Here is a 24383-nt window from a genome sequence, read left to right on the forward strand (position 1 = left end):
ACAAGAACTGGAAGGTGGGGGTGGATCATGAGAGAGGAGAAGAGGGAGCAAACAGCTGAAGGTAAAACTCTTAGGAATATGCAGAGGCCAGGTAGAGGAGGAGGACTGATGAAGGAGATTGAGAAGCAACAGCTTTTGCTGGGGGGCGGGTGGGGGGGCGGCGGGGGGGGTGTCAGGTGCTTCTAAGAGACCAAGGAAGGGCAAGCTAACAACTGTCCATTAGGTTTGCAGTATGCTGCATGAAAGGCATTTGGTGACTTTTGCAAGAGCAATTTGAATTAATTGACTAAGGGGTGCCAACTGAAGTGGGTTGAGAAGTGAGTAGAAATTGAAAACAAAACAAAACAAAAACGCACACACAAAAAAGACCAATCTAGCCAAGGGAGGAGGGAAGAAGGCACTGGGTACAGGGGCAGATAGGTGTGGTGGTAAGAAAACTTGCAACCCTACTCTCCTCCTTCCCTCCTGAAAGTTACTCAGGAATTGCTAAGGGCTCTATTATAGTCAGTCAGTCTGCAGTCTGAGTATCACAACTGCTATCATTCTCTAAAATTTATATTTCAATTAAAATGCTATTTTATAAAACTGGGATTTTGCTCCATCACTGCAAATTTATTGAACTTTGTCATCAAGAAGTAAAACAAGCCCCACAAGTGTGGCTCAGTGGTTGAGCAAAGACCTATGAATGAGAAGGTCACTGTTCGATTCCCAGTCAGGGCACATGCCCGGGTTACAGGCTTGATCCCCAGTAGGGAGCGGACAGGAGGCAGCCAATCAATGATTCTCTGTCATCATTGATGTTTCTATCGCTCTCTTACTCTCCTTTCTTCTCTGAAATCAATAAAAATATTTTTTAAAGAGGAAGTAGAATAAGCTGAAAATAAAAACCTGACTTGGGTTTAGTTATGTCCCTAAATGACTAATTTGAATGTGTCAGGAGGAGGAGTCCGTGACATCTGGCATCCCTTCCCAACCAGCAAGGAGCATTAGGTGGATGATAACTGACCACTTTGCTGAGACTGCATAGTGCCACTTAGAAAAGCCCGAGAATTCACTCACTGGGAAGGTGCCCAAGCCAGGAGTCCTTTCTAATCACATGTTTTTAATTTGTCGCTCTAGCCCTAATAGACAGCCATTTGTTCTCTTTGGTAATCACTCCACACGAGAAAACCTGAACACTGGCAGCTTTAACTTCCCCTCCGAAGGGCACCTGGTACGCAACACTGGTCCCAGTGGGAGCTTTGCCAAACACGTGGTGAGTGGCTTCCCTGCCTGAGACTTTGATAAAGGAGCATTTTATGGGAGTGTGTGGATTTAACCTGAATGTGAAGCTGGAGTGAAAGAAGTGATTTGAAACTATTTATACATATAAAAAGCCAGCCACCGGATGCTATAACGACCGGAACGACTGGTCACTATGATGCCACTTTGGCCAGCAAACCAGCCCGATCTGGGGGTGGGGCCAGCTGGCCAATTCCCGCAGCCCCTCCCAGCAGCTGCCCCACCCCAGTTGGCCCCCCCCCCCCCCCCCCCCCCCGTCTGGCCCTACCCCTGATCGCCTCCCGCCACCCCAATAGGGGGCAGGGCTGGTTAGCCAACCTCCTGCAGCCCGATGGGGTGAACTAGCCGGCCAACCTCCCGCCATCTCCTCCTCCCAACAGGCCTGGCCCCGATCTGCTCCAACTGGGGCTGGACCCCACCCGTGCAGGAATTTATGCACTGGGCTCTAGTTTTTATATAAGTAGTAGTTATTTGAAAGCATCATATTTAATTATTAAATATTTGAAGCAAAAAGGCTAAAAAATACTTTCACAAACCCAACTCTTTAAATTGTAAGAATAGCATCATCAATAGAATAAAAATTTTAAATTTCCTTGAAAATAGCCAATCATTCCAAGCCCAAATTTATGTCATAAACCTTGAGGATCACAGCCCTTTTATTGAGGGTGCCAGGGAGCAAATTTTTGCCTTTGATGGCATATTGTCAGCTACATTCTTTTAAGGGAAGCAGACTGAAATGTGAGACTCTAATGATTATAAATCTGTGCTATTATAATGGAATTTTAAATATTTTCAGAATGTTTCTGACAATCAAGAAAGCTGGGAAGTAGGCACTATTATTTTTAAATTAGAATTTGGAGAACATGAGACCCAATTACCTCTGGACTGAGACTCCAGATATGTCTCCAAGCCAGTAGGGGACAAGGCCACATGAATGGGCATGCTCTCAGGATCTTGCTGCTTTGTAAAGGGAGGGTGCACACTGTCTAAGGAGGCGTTCTTATGGAAACCCAAAGACAACAGGGGAGACAAATACAGTGACACTAGAGGAACTTGAAGCCCCTGGCAACTGCAGCTACAGAAAACATTAAACACAACAACCCAACTCCCTGTCAGATCAACATAAATCCTTATATTAAAGCCTATTTACCTCAGTTCCTGCTACCTGATACGCCATGTCTGGCCATTTTTTCTTCTAAGTTGTGAATTCATTAGCATCACGGACTGACTGAGTACTCTATAGCCACCTCACAATATTGCTAAGGTTAAAAAAAGACACACACTCACACAAGGTACCTTGGAAAAATAACTTTTAAAGGTGATCTTTTCCGCTATGCCTTTAAAAAAATAAATCAGCTGTTGATCAAATAAAAATGATTGCCATTAACTAATACACTTTTTGTTTCTCTAGTCATACACACCTAAATCCCTGCTCCTTTTTTACTTTTACTTTTTTCTGACATCCAGGTGGTACAGTGCGTCTCACCAAAAGGACCCCTTGCTTGTTCAAGAACATACTTTTTTGGAGCTACTCATGTTCCTTACTTGGGTAAGTCCCTTTAAGTTGTCTTCTCATCAACTTAATAGTTCCTCCCATGAACCAGAAGTGGACTCATGATTTACTGCTTTGCTCAGAAGCTCATGATGCCCAATTTGTAGCCCTCCAAACTCCCTCTCTGATTGCAAATGGAGGGTCGATGTGCTTAACACATCTCTTGCAGGATGTATTTCAGGAGAAAAAACTATTAGCTCAACATATATCAGGTCTAACCATGTGTAAGACCAGGTGCTCAGTGTCAGAGGAAGGCAAAGATGAGTAAGTCCTAGGTGGAGGTAACAGGAGGTGTGGGCTGCATTGGGAGTTTGGATGACTCAGCCAGGTGCCCACCCAGCTCTTCTTATGAGGAAAGGGAAGAAAGACCATGGTGGAAAGATACCCAGGATCTAAGGACATTGACAGGAGCAAGGGATCCATGTTGTGGGTCCATCCAGAAAACTGACTAGGGCTGCCCTCTTTCTGGGGTAACCAGAAGCTGTAGGTATCCAAGAGACGATGAGAAGAACCTCTAGACCAGTGGTTCCCAACGTGGGGCACATGCCCCACAAGGGGGGGGGGATTTGATTTTTAAGGGGGGCAATTCAAGGATGAGTTATTAACAGTGAATTTTTTGCATTTCTTATGGTTCTAGGGGCCTCATATACAGTATATAAATATATATTGTGACATATATTGTGGCATTTCAGTTCTCTATTATATGTTTGGAACTTTATTTGCTATTTTTTCATGTCATTTCATATTATTATTTTTTTAATCAATTCCTTAGTGATTTCTTCTTCAGTACTTCACCTGTCCTTTTGTTCTTTTATTTTTCTCTTTCATGGATGCCATGTTCTTTGGAAGCTTGTATAGACCAAGTTAATCGCCTTTTAGGCTTCCTCCACGTGAATAGGAGTTCTAATAAGAATTATATGTCAAAAAAAAAAAATTATATGTCACAGGGGGCATCAGGATTTTAGACATGCTTCGGTGGGGCATGGCCAAAAAACGGTTGGGAATCACTGCTCTAGAATTAAGAGGACCTCAGCACTGCTCCACAGTACATCAGAAACCAGGTTTTCTCCTTGATGTTGTTATATGAGCCAGGAAACTCTGAAAGAAGCATGACTTAGGTCGGATAATTAAGGAAATGAATAGGCAGAACTGAACCTGCTTACTTATACCTTCTACTTTAAAAAAAAATTAAAATAAAAGCAAAAAAATTGCCAGAGCCTAAAATTCTGTGTCTTCTTTGTGATTTAGTAGTAATGCTGAATGGGCTGTCAAAGTCATTGTCTGGGGTGAAGTCCAGGAGGATACTGAGAAAAGCTAGGCTTTGCCGTTGTTTCTGCTCCTACAATATTTAACTTAAAGGGGGGCGAAGTAGTTCTTGACATCTCTTTTGAATTAAATTAAGAAATCCTAGCTTCCTTGTGAAGTGTTTGCATCTCCTGTGATCTTATCACATTCTTATTAGATCCTCTTTCACAGGTGATGACAACAAGCTGCCCAAGAAAACTGAACAAATGTAAGTCTTCATTTCTATTTTATTTTCTATTTTTCCAAGTTGAGTTACTCAGAAGTTGGACTGTCCTGTCTACCTCCTTTTGAGATCAGCAGTGGGTAGGACATCTGCTTTATGAGGTGAGCAGAGCTGTATAATTTCCCCGGAGGTACCCAGCCCCTATCAGCTGGGAGTGTAGGCTGGAGACCCTGCCAACTTTGCCATCTGCTGCTGCTCTCCAAAATTCAGAGGCTTCCTACCTGCACATCTATGCATTTAAATGACATAACTCTTCTTAATATGTTTTCTGCATGGTGCATTTTTTATTGGGGCTTTCCTAAAAATAAAACATCCTGAAACCCATTGGGAGAATCTATATGAAACCCCCTCTGGTCTGAGAAGTGTTTACTCTGGGTTTGACACTCAGATTTACGAAACAGAATTCAGGTCTGAGCTCACGCTATGCAGCCTTAGAAAGGTCCTAGTGTTGACTTCTCCCTCCTCCCCCCCTTCCCCCCCACATATAGTAGGAAATCAAAAACGGGAAATTAACTCATAATTCTTGTATTAATCTACTTGGGCTGCCATAACAAAACATCACAGATTGGGTGGCTTAAACACACAGAACTTGATTTCTCACAATTCTGGAGGCTGGAAGTCCAAGATCCAGGAGCCAACTGGGTTGGTTTCTGATGAGGCCTCTCTCCTTGAGTTGCTTTCTCACGTGCCTTTCCTCTGATCATGTGAAGAGAGAGAAAAAGATCTGGTGTCTCTTCTTCTTTTTAGAAGATAATATAATCACACTACAGAAAATTTGTAAAAAAGAAAATAAGATCCTCCATAATTTTTCCTTTTTGTCACTGCACAATAGTATCTTAATGTATCTTTTTCTGGATTTTTAAAAAATTATGCATTTAGGTTTTATATAGTGGTAATTATGGTGTTTGTGTATTTTTTTTGTGTGGGGGGTGGTTTCTTTATCAACAAGTCAACCACATTCTGATAGTTTGGTAGGTATGTATAGTCTTGCTTTGTATCTGCTTGTGCTTCTGTGCCAGCTGTACTTAGCTATTGCACTGGGTCCTCATTCTAGACTCTTAGACATTTCTCCTAACCATATCCATTGGTACCCAGCTTCATGGACTGGTATCGAGGGGTGCTTGGGCGCACATCAGGGGACTGGTGGAACTTGGGCCTTGTGACGTCCCAGTAATGGCAATAGCAGCATGATCCAGGCACAGAGCAGGCCCTTCCCTTGTCATGGGTCCCAGACCTCCCATCCAGGCCATGTTAGTAGCTCAGTCACTTTGTATTGAGCTCTTGTCTGAGGGCCAAACAGGGGGAGGCCTGATCAATGTTAGTACTGAATGATGTTTGAATCAAGCTGGGTTGGGGAGGGAGGAAGGTCATCTTTCTCTATCTTTGGTGTTGGTCTCTATAAAGCTTCATCCTTAGTGTTAAAGTGTGGAGGATTCTCGTTTTCCCTAGAAGTGGCCAAGTTCATGGCAGTATCCCTACTGGACCCCTTCCTACCAGGACATACCCCTCTGACGTCTCCTCACCACAGTCATCAGGATATGACTCTGGAGCCATCACTTTGTTATGTGTACTTTTTCTGTCCCTTTTCCTTCTACCCAACTCAAATCTCTTACCTACAATGTGGAGGCGTGGTGAAGGAGCCATGGAGGAAATTGGCAGTGTAAGATGGCATGGGGGAAAGCACCAGGCTGAGAGCGTCTGCGTCTGCCATTAGCTTCCTGTGTCCTAGGACAACTTATTCCACCTCCAGAGGCCTACTTGCTTCTTCTGTAAGATGAGAGCATTAGACCAGATCATTTCTGTGTTCATTCCTCCTTTCAAACTCCTGTCGCCTTCCTTTACCTGCTTCAAAGGCTTAAAAATAGACATGTTCTTAGGGAAGGCCTTGTCACTTCTTTGCTAGCCACCTCCCTTGCCTTTCAGGGCCTTGCGGATGAGCCTCTTTTCTCTGTAATGATCCTAATGAGATTCTGGGTCTCCTTCCTCTGAAGCAGTGGCTCTCAACCAGGGACAATTTAACTGTATCACTCCCACCAGCCCCCCGCCCCACCAGGATGTTTGGCAGTGTCTGGAGAATTATCTGTCCCAAAATGCTGAGATTGAGAAACCCTGCCTAAAGACAGCCAGACTTACATTTTCTGGGGACATTGGTAGCAGTTCAAGTCTGGCAAAGACTTTGGGAAGTGAGAAATCAAAGAAAGAGCAAGATTGGTGAGGGGGTGCTTTAGGTAGGGACTGCTCCCTCTCAGAAGCATTCTGTAGTTTCTAGATCAGGTAAGCTGCCTAGAAAGTGGTCTGTAACTGTTCATTTGAATTTAAGTGGAGCTCATCTTCTCCCCAGAGCAACCTCTCTTGCCCCCTGAGGTCTCCCACCCTGAGGTTCCGGTAGCAGCCAGCCTTTAGCAGTCCTGGGAGAGGACATGCAGTGTGGTGCAGTTGGTCCCTGGAAAAGCAGCAAGTCTGGATCATTACACTGAAGGGATTCAGGGTCCTTGGGCAGCTGCTCCTGCAAGTGGAGGGGTCATGGAGCCCACATACTTTTCTTCTGTTGGATTACAAACAGGGAAAGTTGGTGTTTTGAGCAAAATTAATGAGAGCTGGCTTTTCTTATAATTTAACAGAGAAAAGTATAAATCAGATGAGGCACATGGCTTTTAAAAGGTTTAGAAATCAGTGGGTTCCAATTTTTCACTTCTCATTCTGTTTAAAAATCAGTCCCTTAGGGAATGTCATTTTCGTGCATGCAGCTTTTGATGAAACCTTGTAATGCTGTTAGTTAACCCATATTTTTTTGTTTTAAAAGTAGGCTCTTGTCACAGGTCTATGCTGCTGTTATTGAGGCTGTTTTGGCTGGCATTGCATGTTATGCTAAAACTTCCAGTCTAACAAAGGTAATTTAAATACCATATTTCTCTTTCCTTAGAAGTTATTTTAATGTAAGACTTTCTATCCATCTGGGTGGGCGTCGTTCAGTTTGTTTTGGACACTTTGTAGTACTCGGTTTTGTGTGAGCTTTGGCCTCTGTGGAGCTGGCACCAGACAGAGACGCATTGAAAGTGCTGAGCTTGTGCTGCCTGCACTGCCTTGACCAAGCTGCCCTTGTCATGAATGACAGCTAATCACTTCTTTGTAGATATCTGGTTGTGTTAAAGAAAAACCGTTCTATAGCATATTATTTTACTTAATAGTTTAATAGTTTTTTTAAGTTTTTAAAAAAGTATATATATAATCTTATTCTCCTGTGAATTTTAATAAAATTAGGTAAGTTTATTTTGAGCTACATAGTTTAATTTCCTATAATTCAGTGTAACTAAAGATTAGAAAATCTGACTTGCCTTTCCTAGACAAGCACACGTGCTCTCGTGCTCTGACCGTTATCTTCCTTGCTGTTTTGCGGTTAACCTGCCCTGCTGAGTTGGATTCCTATATCTGACCCAGTCAGGAGATGAGAAGAGTCGGCTTGATGCCTCCCAATGCCAATAGGACCTTTCCTGAAGGAAGCCATTTGACATTGGAAAGGTTGTGTATGATGTAGATAGCAGAGAGACTGTAGCATAGTCACCAGCTCCTTGCCATCTCCCTCCTCAGTCAACTTGAATCCCTCGTACTGACTTGGGTTTGGTGCAGACCTCAGTTCTCACACCTTTGTTTTTTAACTAATCTTTTGTAACTCTAGGTATTTGAATCTTCTTAGTGTTGGGCACAGAATCTCTGAGGGCAGGAATCCCTCCCCTAGGGCCAGGGGAGAGGGGAGGAAAAGCACATTTCCAGACCTCACAATGGCACCATCTCAGCTGATTACAGCTCCCCAGGAGTTCAGGTTCCAGTGCCCACCTGCCTGAATGGAGTGTTTCCTGTGAACCCAGCCTGAGGAAAGCTGACACCAGTTCCCCTTAACATGGTGTTTTACTTTAATCTATTGATGTATATAAAGTAGTCACGTAGAGGGGAGGGGCACAGCCTTGTCCTGGCCAAATGTTAGAAGGCCTCTTTCTTTCAGTGATGTCTATGTTTTCCTGCTGTGAGAGCTAATTGTTTCTGGTTTTTATTGGTTTTATAGGCCAAGGAAGTAGCTGAGCAGACCATGGGATCTGAGTTAGATTCCTTTGAGTTGATGCAGTTTAAGGCAGCCCTACGGTAAGCAATGGCTGATACTTTCTATAAGGAATTTTTTTTAATGTCTGTGTTATAAAGACCCAAAGGAGTGATCAGAGCTTTGAGAGGCCAAGAAGCCAAAGAAGGACGAACTATATGAGAAAGCATGTCCTGACACTGGAATAGGAGGCAGATCAGTACTGGAACCGTTGGAGACATGACAAACCTAGTTCAGAGGTTAGAAAGGTAAAGCTGGGAACAGGAGTGGTGAGGTATGTTAGGGTCAGGGTCCTGGGTATGTGAAGACACTCACTGCTTTATCTACCTCTCAGATGTAGAAACCCTGAGCCTGGCTATGTCCCGGGATCTACACACTCTGGGAATTTGGCTTCCTTGGCAGTCTTCCATCACACATCTCCTGGCACATCACATTGGATCTATGTGTAGCTCAGTCAACTTAACCCACTGTCCCATATAAGGCACACTTTTTTTAAAAAAGCTTTTGTATTGATTTGGAGAGAGAGAGATACATTAGTCAGCTGCCTCCTGCATGCCCCCTACCAGGGATCGAGCCCACATCCCAGGCATGTACCCTGACTGGGAATCGATCCAGCAATCTTTTGGTATATGGGAAAATACCCAACCACTGAGCAACACTGGCCCCGGCCATCTAAGTGCACTTCTAACAAAGGAATCAAAAGACACTGATATTGGAGAGTTTCTTTAAGAACACTTCTGATATGTGCCCTGTGGGGCCTCACCATACATGTCTCACATTTTCTTTAAAAAAAATTTTTTTAATCCTTACCTGAGGATATGTTTTTATTGATTTTTTTTTAAGAGAGGAAGGGGGAGAGAGAAACATTGATGTGAGAGAGAAGCATCGATCAGTTGCCTCCCATACGTGCCCTGACTGGGAATTGAACCCACAACCTTTTGGTGTACAGGACAACGCTCCAACCAACTGAGCCTCCCGGCCAGGGCATGCCTTGCATTTTCTTACATCTAGAGTCCTGGGTAGTGAGAAGGAACATTTAGAAAGGTAAGTCAGTCAATTGATCTGACAAGAAAAATTCTATTTCTGCACTTCCAGGAGTGGAAGAAAGAACCAGGTCCTTTGGTGCAAGGTTTTAGGCTTATTCAGGTCTCCTTTTCTCTGGCCTTTGAGTCATAACTCTGGCCATGAGAGGGAAGGGAGACGGGAAGTTTGTTCCCTCAAGGCCTTGCACTGGCCTGGACTATCTTTTCCTGGTAGCCTACATTTCAGGAAGCTCATTTGCTTTCCAGCTCTGTGACCTTGGACAATATAGGGAGCTCTGTGCATCTGTTTCCTCATCTTCTCACCTTGTAGAGTGATTGGGTGTGTACATTTTAGCTGCTGTTGCAGTGGAGCCTTCTCTGTATCATCAACGTGGCTGACATAGTCATTCCATTCCTCCTTTCCTCAGGGCCTTGCCTAAGTCACTCAGCCTTTCCAGGGCAGGCCACCTCTCAATCCCTAGGCCTGAGTGTACCACTCTGTCTGGAGAAGGAACAAGGAGAGAACACCAGGCAATGGGAGGAGAGTCTTCCAGGGCCAGTCCCTTAGAGCCTCACTCCCTTTTCTCCACAAGGTCATTTCACCGAGGACCCTCGAACTGCATCAGGTTCAAGGGTCCTCAGTGAAATGCAAATCATCTCCTGAGAGGAACATGGGACCTGGCCTCTCCTCAGACACCAAGCAGGGATGGCATCTTGACCCAAAAGTGGTGAAGGAAGAGGAGGTTCAGGACAGCATGTCAGGAGCCCTTGGGTCAGTAGAAGGTCACTCCCAGACTGCAGTGGGCAACAGTCCTGTCACATGGTTCTCTCCTGCTCTGTCCAAGACAGCCCTGAGAATCTGCACAGAGGCAGGGCCATGACAGGAGTTAGATGCTGGCCCCACACTTGGCCATTGTACTGGGAGGGCCCTGTACAGGTGCACTGCAGCAGCAGGTGTCTGGGGTGGGCTCCAGCCCAGGGGTCAGCAAGAGCCTACTGACTTTTGTTTTGTTTTGTTTTGGGTCTACAGCTCCAGGATGGCTTTTCAGATACATGCTGTGAATAATCAGGGAAGGTAAGTATATGTTTGTGGTGCATCCCTATTTGGGGAAGTTTTAGAAGCAAAAAGAGAAGAAAGGCTAACTTGTGACTGCTGGTGTGGGTTTTCTTCTCACAGTTCCACACCTGGCAGTGGCATCACTCCAGGGTTAGGCCCGGGGCTGGCTGTGGTCAGCTGAGACCCTGTGCCCTGAGTGCTTCCTACTGAAACACTGGGGGATGGAGGCTGGGATGGACCCATTTTTCTCCAAATGGCCTACATTCTAATTGTGCATATATGTAACCCAGTGGTTTCAAAAATCCCTGAGAGAAATCTGGGTCTGTAGGTTGCTGCTAAGTTGAAAAAAAGAGAGCATTGTAAATGTTCAGTGTCTCTCCCATTTCTTTCCTTTTCTAGAATCGTGCCTCTGGACAGTGAAGATAGCTTATACTTTGTGAAGACGGTAAGAGAGCTCTAACAGGTCAGCTGGCCGGGAATGGCCTAGAGAGGGACATCTACAAGGGGTGAGGTAGAAGTGGTGGGAGTCTTAGGCAGCCCATCCCTTCCCTGAGGAAACTGTTCTACTCTCAGAACTGTTCCAGCTGCCGCAGTGGTGAATCTGTGCTTTCTGAGGGCGCCCAGGCAGCTGTGCCTGGCCCACCACGTCCACCCTCCCATACCTAGGTTTCCTCGGGTCCAGAGTCTGAGCTAGGGACTAAGACTTCCTAAGGTCCGGAAGGCTTCCTCCAATTGGCTGAGATTTCTCTGCCCTCATGTGGAAATGTGAGCTGAGAACAAGCCTACCTCAACATAGACCGAGGAGTTTCATTGGCTTCAAACTGTTCCAAGGCCTGTGTTAATACCCTTAACAGGGGCTTGTGAAATGAAACAAGAACAAACAAAGAAACCAGGGTCCTGACTCTCTAGATAAGTGAGAGGGTCAGAGCAGAGCTTTCCTACCCATGTGCTGGGGGCACACTGATAGGCCAGGGGAATGGTTTAATGATACAAAAATATTGGTCCTTGGCTGGGCTGCTGTGGCCTAGGGGAGCCAAAGTTTCTAGACTAGTTGCTCCCAGCCACAGGCTAAGTCCTCCATTTACCCCAGTGCATCCTGATGAGAAGGTTGGCAAGCAATTCATGAGAGGATGGTGGACATGCAGCCAAGATTCTGGTTGTAATACATATGGGTGCAAGTTATACCTTAAGTCTGTTCTGCAGCTACTGCTTGAACCTTAATTCCAATGAGCTTTTTGGAACTAGGTGGGCAGCTGTGGATGAGTTTATGTAAATGCACGACCACTACCATCACCAGGAGAAACACAGTAGTGTTATCTCACCTACAGAGAGTAGTACAACAAGGGTAATTTTTTAAAGTTGCCAGTAATTTCTGTTTTTACAGTAGCTGCTCCTTTGTACATGTCAACATTTTGTGTCAATGTTCTTTTAGAACTAATTGAGACTTTTTCATGACATCATCAGGATGCTGGGAAATGCTTTCTGATATTTGGGTGATAGTACTTCTTTTTTAAAAAATACAGTGGGGCCTTGACTTACGAGTTTAATTTGTTCCGTGACGGAGCTCATAACTCAAATTACTCGTATGTCAAATCATAAAGTGAACAAGTGAGACGCGTGATGCTGGGCTGATGTTGTGGCATTCACTGTGACATTTGCTGCGCCAACTAGCGGTGGGGTATCTGAAGCTGGCTCATAACCCGAATTTTAGCTCGCAACTCAAAGCAAAAAATCGGCCAAGAGACGGCTCGTATCTCGAAAAACTCGTTAGTCAGGACACTCGTGAGTCAAGGCCCCACTGTATATATTTAATTGATTTTTTTACAGAGAAGAAGGAAGAGGGATAGAGAGTTAGAAACATCAATGAGAGAGAAACATTGATCGGCTGCCTCCTGCACACCTCCTACTGGGGATGTGCCTGCAACCAAGGTACATGCCCTTGACCGGAATCGAACCTGGGACCTTTCAGTCCACAGGGCGACGCTCTATCCACTGAGCCAAACCAGTTAGGGCTGGGTGATAGTACTTTATCTCCTTGCTAGACTTTAAACTCCCTGACTTCTCTTTTGGACTGGTGCAGTGCTCTGGAAGGTGCTTTGCAGAGAAACAGGTCGTTAGAAGTCCAGTAGAATCATACTGTTATGTTCAGTGTGCTTTCCACAGCAGCTAATGAAATAGGAAAGAAGAGATGGGAAGTTGGTGCTTTCCATCAAAATCTTGTCCTCCCTTCCAGGCTGGGAGGAAGTTCTGCCTCCTCTCCAAGCTTTCCTATTGATTCTTCCTATAAGTGCTGTATTTCTATATTACGTATAGTTTGCTACATATATCAGGGAGTAATTCTGTATTAACATATGATGTCTTTTGTATAAGAATGCTCTTGTCTCTCCAACTATACATTATAAAGTTTCCTGAAGATAGGGACCGTGTTTTACATCTTTTTCTCTCCACACACCACATGCTTCAAAGTACATAGTGTCTAACAAATACATGTATTTTTTCTAGTAATTCGTTTTTTAAATTTTGTTACATGTGTAGTTTTTAATGTTCTTTCTCCCCTTCCTCACTACCAGAAACCAAATATGAAAGAGAGGGATGAGGAATCCACAGGATTTGTCATCCTGATAGATCTGGAACCCAAAGAAGTGAGGTTACATTGTCACCTAAGAGGGACCATGTAGCCCAGGAAGCTTCTGTGTCTTCAGATCTTCAAAGTTCTTTGAAACAGATTTAGATAAACCTTCTCACTGTCGAGCCTAATCAGAAAGTTAACTAAAATATAAAAGCCTACCTGTGCCTTATGTACATCCTTTTATCATGACAACATAAAAAATGAGGACTCTGGCTTTAATTGTGGTTTTCTTCTTTTCAACTCTTCAGCCATCTTTTTTTATTTTAAAATCTAGCAATTCCTTCAAGACCCCTCGGTCTTTTGTCTCTGTCCTGAGAGTGGAGCAGGTCCCAGGCCAGCACAACAATGTGTGAAGCAGACTCTGGCTTCAGGAGCTCTGCCCCTGGCCATTCAACCACGTCAGCCATGAGGGGACTATTTCATGTCCTTCACCCAGACCCTGGCTCATACCATTTTCTGCATTTCTGCTAGATTCCCCCCAGAATTGTTCCGTTTTCACTAGTTTTAAGTGGTAATCGGGGCTTTGTTACCAGCCGTTCAGGAGCTTCTCGGAGTTGCTCCAGTGTTTTGTTTTTTTTTCCAGCCTACTGAAGCCTCTTGTTTTTATTTGTCTTCCTGTAAAAGCTTGAATGGCTGTCTTTTTGTTTTCTGGGTTCTGAAGGTCGCATTTGCAGGTGTTGACATGTACCCCAGAATATCCATGAAGACATGTATAAATACCAAATGAATAACCTTCCAGACCCATTCAGAATTTGAACTTACACCAAAGAAGGAATTGATAAAAGTGTAGACGTGCTGGGATCTTATGAGTTTGTGAGTGTATAGAAGCCTACCAGAAACACTTCCAACTCTAAACGGCTGGGGACTAGTCACAGTTAAGAATGAAGGCTGTAAAAAAAAAAGAAGAAGAGGAAGGAAGGAAGGCTCTGCCTTAGCCTGCTTGACTCAGTGGATAGAGTGTTGGCCTACAGACTGACAGGTCCCGGGTTTGATTTCTGTCAAGGGCATATGCCTGGATTGCGGGCTCGATCCCCATTAGGGGATATGCAGGAGGCAGCCGATCAATGATTCTCTCTCATCATTGATGTTTCTATCTCTCTCTCCCTCTCCCTTCCTCTCTGAAATCAATAAAAATATTTTTTTTAAAAAAGAAAGAAGAAAGGCTGTTATTTTGCCTCTTAAGGAGGATAAACAGTGTGAGGGAATTTATAGAAACATAAAGATACTCTTCTAACCCTAGGGTGTCTCTGATCAAGAAGCAATTGGCCCTGCCCAGTGTGGCTTAGTTGGTTAAGCGTAGTCCTGTGCACCAAAAGGTTGCTGGCTCAATTCCCAGTAGGGGGCATATAGGAGGTAACTGGTCTGTGTTCTCTCCCTCTCCCTTCCTCCCTCTCTAAAAATCAATTAAAAATCTTTAAAAGAAGAAGCAGCAGTTGCAGGGAAGCCTGTGTTTTAAGTCATCTCCCAGTTCTGAGACATATTTCCAGATAGCTTGAGTTTTTCTTAGAAACTCTGCAGTTTTCTTTTGAAATGTACCTGAAAGCAGTATTTTGTGGTCTGTTTCTTATGGGTCTCTCCTTGAAGGTTTAAGACTGACAACTGGTATAACTCTATTTTCTAATTTGATACAGGCTTGTATGACTGTCTATGACATTCCTGACTTGTTGGGAGGAAGGGGGAGCTTAGGATCTGTGGTCTTCTCAGAATCATTTTTGACATCTCAGATCTTGGTTAAAGAAAAGGGTAAGTGTATATGGTCACTGGAAAGCAGAGCTTGAGCTTTTGGTGGGGGGGGCAAAGTAAACCATAAGTGAAGTCAAAAGACCAGCAATAAACTAGTGAAATATTAGAATATTAATGATCAACAAATTTATGAAGTACTCTTATGAGTTAATAGGAAAAAGACAAGCTATCCAATGGTAGATAGACAAAATATGTGAACAGGCAGATCACAGAAATGGAAAACAAATATATATATATATATATATTTATATTAGAGGCCCGGTGCATGAAATTTGTGCACTGGGGGTGGGGAGGTCCCTCAGCCTGGCCTGCAATGCCACCAGCATCCCACCCTGGCCGCTATGGGAGCTGCCATCTCTGTCAAGGAGTGATGGTTAATTTGCATATTATTCTTTTATTAGATAGGAGATATACACACACACACACACTGAGTGGCCAGATTATTATGACCACCTGACGTTTGTAGGCAAATTAGCTATAATTTCGTGCTGAAGTTGCTAGAGGGCCAGACCATTATAAATAGGGAAGCAGGTTGTTTACCACGACAGTAGAAGTGATTTTTTTTCTGAAGATATGGGTAAATAATGCGGTTTAACAGCCTTTGAACATGGGATATATTTGAATGTGAGTGGCCAGATTATTATGACCACCTGGACATTTGTAGGCAAATTAGCCATACACTGCATTGTATGGGATATGGAAGCCGAAGGCCTGTTCAAACACCTTTGCTGTCTGCAGTTACAAAGACAAAACGTCTCCAGTTTACATAGGAACACAAGGATTGGACAGTCGAGCATTGGAAAAAAGTCATGTGGTCCGATGAATCATGTTTCCAGTTGCATCATGCAGATGGCAGAGTGAGAATTTGGAGGAAACAGCATGAAAGCCTGCACCCCACATGCATGAGTACAACCCTTCAAGCTGGTGGGGGCAATGTTATGGTTTGGGGCATGTTTTCCTGGCATGATTTGGGCCCTTTAATTCATGTGGAACAACATCTGAATAGCACAACATACCTAAGTATCATTGCTGATCAAGTTCATCCTATCATGTTGATGGCATATCCCAATGGAGATGGCTTCTTCCAACAAGACAATGCGCCATGCCACGATGCTCGTATTGTGCAGCAGTGGTTTCAAGAACATGAGGGAGACTTTACCTTGCTTAGGTGGCCCCCACAATCACCAGATCTCAATCCAATTGAGCATTTGTGGGACGAAGTTAAAAGAGCCATCAGGTAGCTGGTTCCCAACCATCAAATCTCACAGAACTGGACAGTGCTATTCATCAGGCATGGTGTCAGATTCCTCGCATCACCTTTCAACATCTCGTGGAGTCAATGCCAAGAAGAATTGCCACAGTATAGAAGGCAAAAGGTGGCCCAACGAAGTACTGATGGGGTGGTCATAATAATCTGGCCACTCACATTCAAATATATCCCACATTCAAAGGCTGTTAAATCACGTTATTTACCCATATCTTCAGAAAAAAAATCACTTCTACTGTCGTGGTATACAACCTGCTTCCTTATTTATAATGGTCTGGCCCTCTAGCAACTTCAGCACGAAATTATAGCTAATTTGCCTACAAACGTCAGGTGGTCATAATAATCTGGCCACTCAGTGTATGTATATGTGTGTGTGTGTATATATATATATAACATATATATTATCCTCACATATACTTATATGTGAATATACATATATATGAATATGTACAGTCTTACTAGTAGTCAAGAAAAAGCAGTTTGAAACAATAATTAGATTCCTTTTTTTACCCATTATGTTGACAAAGAATTCTAGAAAATTATAATATCCAGGGCTGGTAGGATGAGCCTGATAATGTTTTGTTTGATTTTTAATATGTACACACCTGTAAAAAATGAAACTAGACCACCAACTTTCACCATACACAAAAATAAACTCAAAATGGATAAAGGACTTAAGTGTAAGACAGGAAACCATAAAAATACTAGAGGAATCCAAAGGCAACAAAATATCGGACATATACCGAAGCAATTTCTTCACTGATACTGCTCCTAGGGCATTGGAAACTAAAGAGAAAATAAACAAGTGGGACTACATCAAAATAAAAAGCTGCTGCACAGCAAAAGAAACCATCAACAAAACAACAAGAAAGCCCACTGCATGGGAGAACATACTTGCCAATGTTATCACCAATAAGGGTCTAATCTCCAACGTTTATAGGGAACTCATACAACTTAACAAAAGGAAGATAAACAATCCAATCAAAAAATGGGCAAAGGACCTAAATAGACACTTTTCAAAAGAGGACATTCAGAAAGCCAAGAGACATATGAAAACATGCTCAAAGTCACTAATCATTCAAGAGATGCAAATCAAAACAACAATGAGATATCATCTCACACCTGTCAGAATGGCTATCATCAACAAATCAACAAACGACAAGTGCTGGAGAGGATGCGGAGAAAAGGGAACACTCGTGCACTGCTGGTGGTATTGCAGACTGGTACAGCCACTATGGAAGACAGTATGGAGTTTCCTCAAAAAGTTAAAAATGGAACTCCCATTTGACCCAGTGATCCCACTTCTGGGAATATATCCCAAGAAACCAGAAACACCAATCAGAAAGGATATATGCACCCCTATGTTCATAGCAGCACAATTTACCATAGCGAAGATCTGGAAACAGCCTAAGTGCCCATCAGCAGATGAATGGATTAGAAAACTGTGGTACATCTACACAATGGAATATTATGCTGCTGTAAAAAAGAAGGAATTCCTACCATTTGCAACAGCATGGATGGAACTGGAGAGCATTATGCTAAGTGAAATAAGCCAGTCAATGAAAGAAAAATACTACATGATCTCACTCATTTATGGATAATAAAGACCATTATAAACTGATGAACAAAAATAGATACAGAGGCAGAGCAGCATTGAACAGACTGTCAAAATACAGCAGGAAGGCCGGGGAGGGTTGGGGTGGGAGCGGGGGTAAGAGATCAACCGAAGGACTTGTATGCATGCATATAAGCATAACCAATGGACACAAGCCACTGGGGGGTAGGGGAGGCCGGGGGAATGTCAAGGGGTGTGGCGTGGAAGGAGACATATGTAATAGTCTTTGTAATACTTTAAGCAATAAAAAAATAAAATAAAAATAAATAAATTTTTTTAAAAAAAGAAAGAAATGTCATATCCTATGAAAGACACATCTTGAAAATGCCTAAAGAAAGTTGTCATTTTTTCATGGTAAAGGGACTGGAGTCCGTGTTGATGAAAACACCTTGGTGGCTGCGGTGACCTGCAGTGGCTGCAGCAGTGGGGTGATGGGGCTGGTGCTTTCTCCTAATCAGCCCGGTCACCTCCCACAAAGGGAGGCCAGACTGTGGCTTAGGCCCGCTCCCCAAGGGAGCAGGGAGTAGGACATCCCCTGAGGGCTCCCAGTATGTGATAGGGGGCAAGCTGGGCTGAGGAACACCCCCCCCCCCATCCAGTGCACAGATTTTTATGCACCAGGCCTCTAGTAGAAAATAAATGTATAAACAAAATAAAAATTATGTGTGATCCCCCCCCCAAAAAAAATATGTACACACCTGTACTACCTTGATAAAAATTAAAAGTATAGATAAAAAGGACTAATTCCCAGAATTCTTCATTTAAATGTGTCTATTTGTTGTAAAAACTAACAGAGTTAATCACATGGGGGAACTTTTCATTAGGCCTCCCCCCACCCCACCTCCCCCTGATGAGGAAATTTTCATTTCCTGAGGGCATCAATCTCATCCTGAGAAGGGGAAAGGTGTAGCTGTCTGGGGACTGCAAGGTGGGCTCAGGTGGTAGGCAGTAACCTGCATGTCTGTGGTCTTCCTACAGATGGCACTGTTAACACAGAAACCAGCTCCATAGTCCTGACAGCCGTCATACCCAGATTCTGCTCCTGGCTGGTTAGTATCATTCATCAGGTGAAGTGGATGTAAATGGGGAGAAATCAGGGAGAGCATTTGAGGAAGAGCCTTTTCCTTGGGTCTTGTCAGATCCTGAACTAGCTGCTTTCAGGAATGGAAGCTTTTTATCTCAGCTTTCTCTTTATATAAACAAATCTAGTTTCTTTAACTCATCATCTTGGAAAAGTTCTAAAAGGAAGGAACTAAGTTATGTGGGTCCCTATTAAATTTGGAGAAAGAAGAAATCAATACCCCCATTTTACAGATAAGGAGACTGAGGCTTAGAAATTGACCAACCTGTCCAGGGTCACACAAATAGTGAAGAGTGGTTTATGTGGCTCCCTTCTGTGGTTAGAATGTTTGCCACTGAATTTGTACAGCAGTGTCTCTCTATGTGTGAAAAGGTCCACTTTTCATCAGTGGGACTTGCTCTAAAATACTAGTGCCTTGGAATACAGAAAGCAGTGAGTCTGGTAATGACCTAAATGAGTACCCATTTTAGAAGCTCTTTATATCCTGTTACTATAATTCTGAATGGATGGAAAAGAGCAAGAGTTAATCTCAACATGAACATGTTTAAATGCAAACACTCAAAATATTTTAATATGTTCTCTTTCCTTCATCCCCAATAATAGTTGTTTTTCTCTGAAGTGAAGTGTAAGTAGAGACTAACATATCCTCTCCACATATCATAGGCTCATTTAGCTGAACCTCAGGTCCCAGTAAGAGAGCCCATCATGACCTTGGGCTTTGATGACCAGCAGCCAACTCTGCCAGTGGTCAGGACCTGAGAGACTGGATTAGTGGGGGGACTGCCCACTCAGTCTCCTGGAAATATCCCAACCCATGGGTGTGATGGGGGGTGAGGGACACTTAGCAGAGTTTTTTCCTTTGAAGTAATACTTTAAATCTATATTCCTTTTGGGCACAGGTAGAAGATAATGAAGTAAAATTGTCTGAGAAAACCCAGCAAGCAGTGAAAGTAAGTAGTCTTATTCTTAATATTAACACCGTATCAAAATAAAATGTAAACAAATATATGAAGATAATTTAAAACATCTCATTTTAAGGCTAATCTAAAGGATCTGTACCTCTTTGTCTCAATTCCTGTTTGCATTCTTCCCAGCAGAGTTCTAGAAATAACCATTTTATGGGGTACACAATTAGAAGGATTCTTTCTGTCATTTAGACTTTGCAGTATTTTTTGTTTTGTTTTGTTTTTGTTTTTAATCTTCCAGTACTATTAAAAGCAGATCTCAGATTGATATATAGAGCTGAAAGGTCAAACCTTTAGGCCAGGAAGAGCTGACTTTGATAGATATAAATCTATTTGAATATAAACAGGCATTGCAAACTTTGGTGCCTAGACTCAGAGAGGACCTTACATTCTTTTTATCAGCACAAGTAAAAGGGTTCCAGTAACATGACAAAGATCTGGGCAAAGTCAAAGATGGTAGAATAAGTTGGGTATATCTGAAACTGACTCGGCAACTTTTGTAGACAAACTTGGGTAAGAGTTTTTGATTCTATGAATCTTTTTGCTGTGACTCACCTGTTCTTTGTGTTTGTTTGTTTGTTTGTTTTTAAAGGGAGATGAGTGTTTCCTGGGAACTTTTCTAACAGGAGGAGAAGGAGCATATCTTTATTCCAGCAATGCACAGTCTTGGCCTGAGGAAGGTGAGCTATGTCTTGGTCCCTCTTTTGCAGGTATTGGCATGGATGTTGTGATCCGTAATACATCTGATATTTGAAAAGACTTAATGGTGTAGAAGTGTTTTCTTACAGCTTTTCTCCTTCGACCCGTCCATTTTTCAGATGAAGAAACTTGTGCTAGGAAGGGCTGAACCCAGAACTGTACCTGGTCCTCTTGTTGCTAGCTGAGAGTTGCTCTCAGAATGGGCTAGAGTAGCAACATGTTCAGAAATAGAATCTGTAGACCTAAACAAACTCTGGATGAGTTTTCTATGTGTAACAAATTACCACAAATTTAATAGCTTAAAACAGCACACTTTTATTATCTCACAGTTACGTAGGTCAGAAGTCCAGGTGAACTTGACTAGATTCATGTTTGGGGTCTAATAAGGCCAAAGTCAAGGCATCAGCCAGACTAGGCTCTTATCTGGAGGTGCTGTGGAAGAACCTGCATCCAAGCTCATCCAGATTACTGGCAGAATCCAGTTTCTTTGGGTTGTAGGATTGAGGACCCATTTTATTGTTGGCTGTGAGCGAGGACCACTCTTAGTTCCTCCTCCCCATGCTCCTTGCCCTGTGATTTCTTCATCTCAGCAACAGAGAACCTCCCTTGCATTGTTGAATTTCTCTCAAACTTTCATCTCTCTGAATTCCTCTTCTGTTACCAGTCAGAGAAAACTCTGCTTATTAAGGGCTCTTGTGATTAGAGGAGGCCCACTCAGATCATCTTTCTTTTACCCTTAAATTTCTTCCTTATCACAGTCTTCCCTCTGGCTCTACACTTCATGCCTCTTCCACATGAAAAATACATTCACTCCTGCCTAAGGCCTTGTCCCATTTTGGTACAGTTCAAAGTCCTAAATCTCACCAACTCAAAAATCTAAAATCTCTTCATCAAGATTATCTAAATCAGGCAACCGTGTGTACAAACATCTAAGCCTTACGCAGCAACCCAGGCGCCTTATCCATGTGCGAACAGCTGAGCCTTACGCAGTAACCCCAGGTGCCGTGTCTGCATGAGAACAGCCAAACCTTATGCAGCAAGTGCCCCATCCATGCACAAACAGCCAAGCCTTATGCAGCAACCCCAGATGCCAGGACTGCGTTAGCTACCGCCAAGCGCAATGCAGCAACCCCACGTGCCGCAACCAAGCCCTATACCGGGTGCCTCACACAGCAACCCCATGCATGAATTGCCACCAAGCCCAATGCATCAACCCCGGGCCTGGTGACCATGCAACCCACTGCCAAGCCTGCCACTGCAGTCACAGACCCAGTGCAACTCAATACCTAGATCCTTCAGTGAGAGCAAATATGGGGAGACAAAGAAACAACCCCCAAAGGAAAGGAAAGGAGGAAGCACCAGAAAAGGAACTAAATGAAACAGAGGCACACAATTTGTCAGAAAAAGAATTCAGAATAAGGGTCATACAGTTTATAAACCAGATGGATGAGAAAATCAATAACTTATGTAAGAATCATGAGGAAATAAAGAGTGATATACCATGTGTACCCGTTAATAATGCAGATTTTGGCCCTAACCGGTTTGGCTCAATGGATAGAGCGTTGGCCTACGGACTCAAGGGTCCCAGGTTCCATTCCAGTCAAGGGCATGTACCTTGGTTACGGGCACATCCCCAGTAGGGAGTGTGCAGGAGACATCTGATCGATGTTTCTCTATCATCAAAGTTTCTAACTCTCTATCCCTCTCCCTTCCTCTCTGTAAAAAATCAATAAAATATATATTTTAATAATGCAGATTTTGTAATCAAAGAAAACACAATAGCATCGAAGTATTGTCCATCACTAGCTACACATTTCCCCCATCTTTCAGGTAATTCGTAGATACCATCCCAATAGAACTTTTCTTGTTTTGAGACAAACCATTCAGAGACCCAATTTTCCACTTCTTCGTGTGTTTTGGAGTGCTGCTCAGATAGTGCGTGTGCCATTGATTGGAACAAGTGGTAATTTGAAGGAGCAAGGTCTGGTGAATACAGCAGGTGGGTTAATACTTCCCAAGCAAGATCTTTTAACATGTCTTTTACTGGTTTTGAAGTGTGTGATGGTGTGTCATCATGAAGCAAAATTACTTTGCCGTGTCTTCTGGCACATTCTGGTCGTTTCACAATCAAAGTGTGGTTCAAATTGATTATTTGTTATCAGTAGCAATCAATATTAACGGTTTCTTCTTGTTTTAGAAGCTCATAATACACTACACCTTCCTGATCCCACCAAACACAGAGCATTGTCTTCTTTCCAAAGCAATTTGGCCTTGCAGTCGATATTGATGGTTGACCTGGATCAACCCATGATTTTGTGCATTTGTGATTCTCAAAATCCACTTTTCATCACCAGTCACAATTCGATGCAAAAAAGACTTTCTTTCACCCTAGCCAGTTTGGCTGAGTGGATAGAGCATCAGCCTGCGGACTGAAGGGTCCCAGGTTTGATTCTGGGCAAGGGCACGTGCCTGAATTGCAGGCTCAGTCCCCAGTAGGGGCCATGCAGGAGGCAGCCAACCAATGATTCTCTCTCATCATTGATGTTTCTATCTCTCTCCCCCTCTCCCTTCCTCTCTGAAATTAATAAAAATATTTTTAGAAGACTTTCTTCCATGCCGTTGAAGCAACATTTTACTGATAATTTTTCAGTTTTCCATTTGTCTTTCATTCAGTTTATGTGGCACCCATTTTCCTTCCTTTAAAATCTTTCCCATTGCTTGTAAATGATCGGAAATTGCTTGCTGAGCAACGTTTAATCTTTCTGCAAGTTGTTTTTGAGTTTGACACGCATCTTCATCCAATAATGCTTGTAATTGTTGGTCTTTACACTTTTTCGGTTGACCTGGATGTTCTTTGTCTTTCACATTGAAATCATCACTTTTAAAGAGTTTACACTAACGTTCACAAGTATCTTGAGATGGAGCATGTTCACCATAAACTTCCCAAAGTATTCAGCAGCACTTTTCTTCAAAATAAAGTAATGAATTAAAACTTCCCACAAATGCTCTCTTTTTTGGCACAAAATTGGACATTTTTAAGTGTAAAAATACCTTTGATGTTAACACCTTCAGAAAATTTGACATAGGAAGTTTTGAAGCTTGTTATCAATACAACAACATAGCATACATATCAAATCGCATATATATCAACATATGTGTAACTCCATCTATTGAAAAAAAATCCACATTATTAACCGATACACCTAGTAGATACAATAAAAAACACTATGGAAGGTTTCAACAGTATATTAGAAGAAGCAGAGGACTGAATTAGTGAATTAGAAGACAGGGCAGCAAAATACATCCAAAATGAACTGCAATTGGAGAAAAAAATTAAAAGGCAGGAGGAGAGCCTAAGGGAACTTTGGGACAACATGAAACAAAGCAACATACATATGATAGGGGTGCCAAAACGACAAGAAGAACAAGGGTTAGAAAACCTACTTGAAGAAATGTCAGAAAACTTCCCTGATTTGAGGAAGAAGAAAGTCACACAAGCACAGAGAGTCCCAAATAGGATTAACCCAAAAAAACCTACACCAAGACATCATAATTACAATGGCAAATGTTAATGACAAAGAGAGAATCTTAAAGGCTGCAAGAAAGAGAGAGTTGCCTACAAGGGATCGCCCATTAGATTATCAAATGATTTATCAACAGAAACACATCAGACTAGAAAGGAATGGAAGAAAGTATAGAGAGTGATGCAGGGCAGGGGACTGAGTCTAAGAATACTCTATCCAGCAAGGCTATCATTCAAAATTGAAGGGGAAAAAGAATTAAAAAAAAAAAAAAAGTATCTTAATCAGGGACAGATGAGGCTCTGGAGTGTAATCCATTGAGTACCACTC

General features: G+C 42.8%; 1 protein-coding gene across 1 annotated transcript in view; it reads left to right on the plus strand.

Moving 5' to 3' along the window:
- DNAAF9 (dynein axonemal assembly factor 9) overlaps positions 1-24383 on the plus strand; it is a gene marked incomplete at its 5' end in the record, with an annotated part of 132958 nt that overhangs the window by 56531 nt on the left and 52044 nt on the right. Inside the window, 11 exons of the mRNA XM_081097454.1 lie at positions 1120-1255; positions 2749-2830; positions 4310-4346; positions 7165-7252; positions 8422-8498; positions 10507-10551; positions 10933-10978; positions 14794-14905; positions 18766-18836; positions 19768-19818; positions 20426-20513. Coding sequence (XP_080953580.1) covers positions 1120-1255; positions 2749-2830; positions 4310-4346; positions 7165-7252; positions 8422-8498; positions 10507-10551; positions 10933-10978; positions 14794-14905; positions 18766-18836; positions 19768-19818; positions 20426-20513 — 833 coding nt within the window. The remainder of the gene's footprint in view (positions 1-1119; positions 1256-2748; positions 2831-4309; positions 4347-7164; positions 7253-8421; positions 8499-10506; positions 10552-10932; positions 10979-14793; positions 14906-18765; positions 18837-19767; positions 19819-20425; positions 20514-24383) is intronic.

This window comes from Myotis nattereri, assembly GCF_964212035.1.
Source record: "Myotis nattereri genome assembly, chromosome: 8".
Taxonomy (NCBI): Eukaryota; Metazoa; Chordata; class Mammalia; order Chiroptera; family Vespertilionidae; genus Myotis; species Myotis nattereri.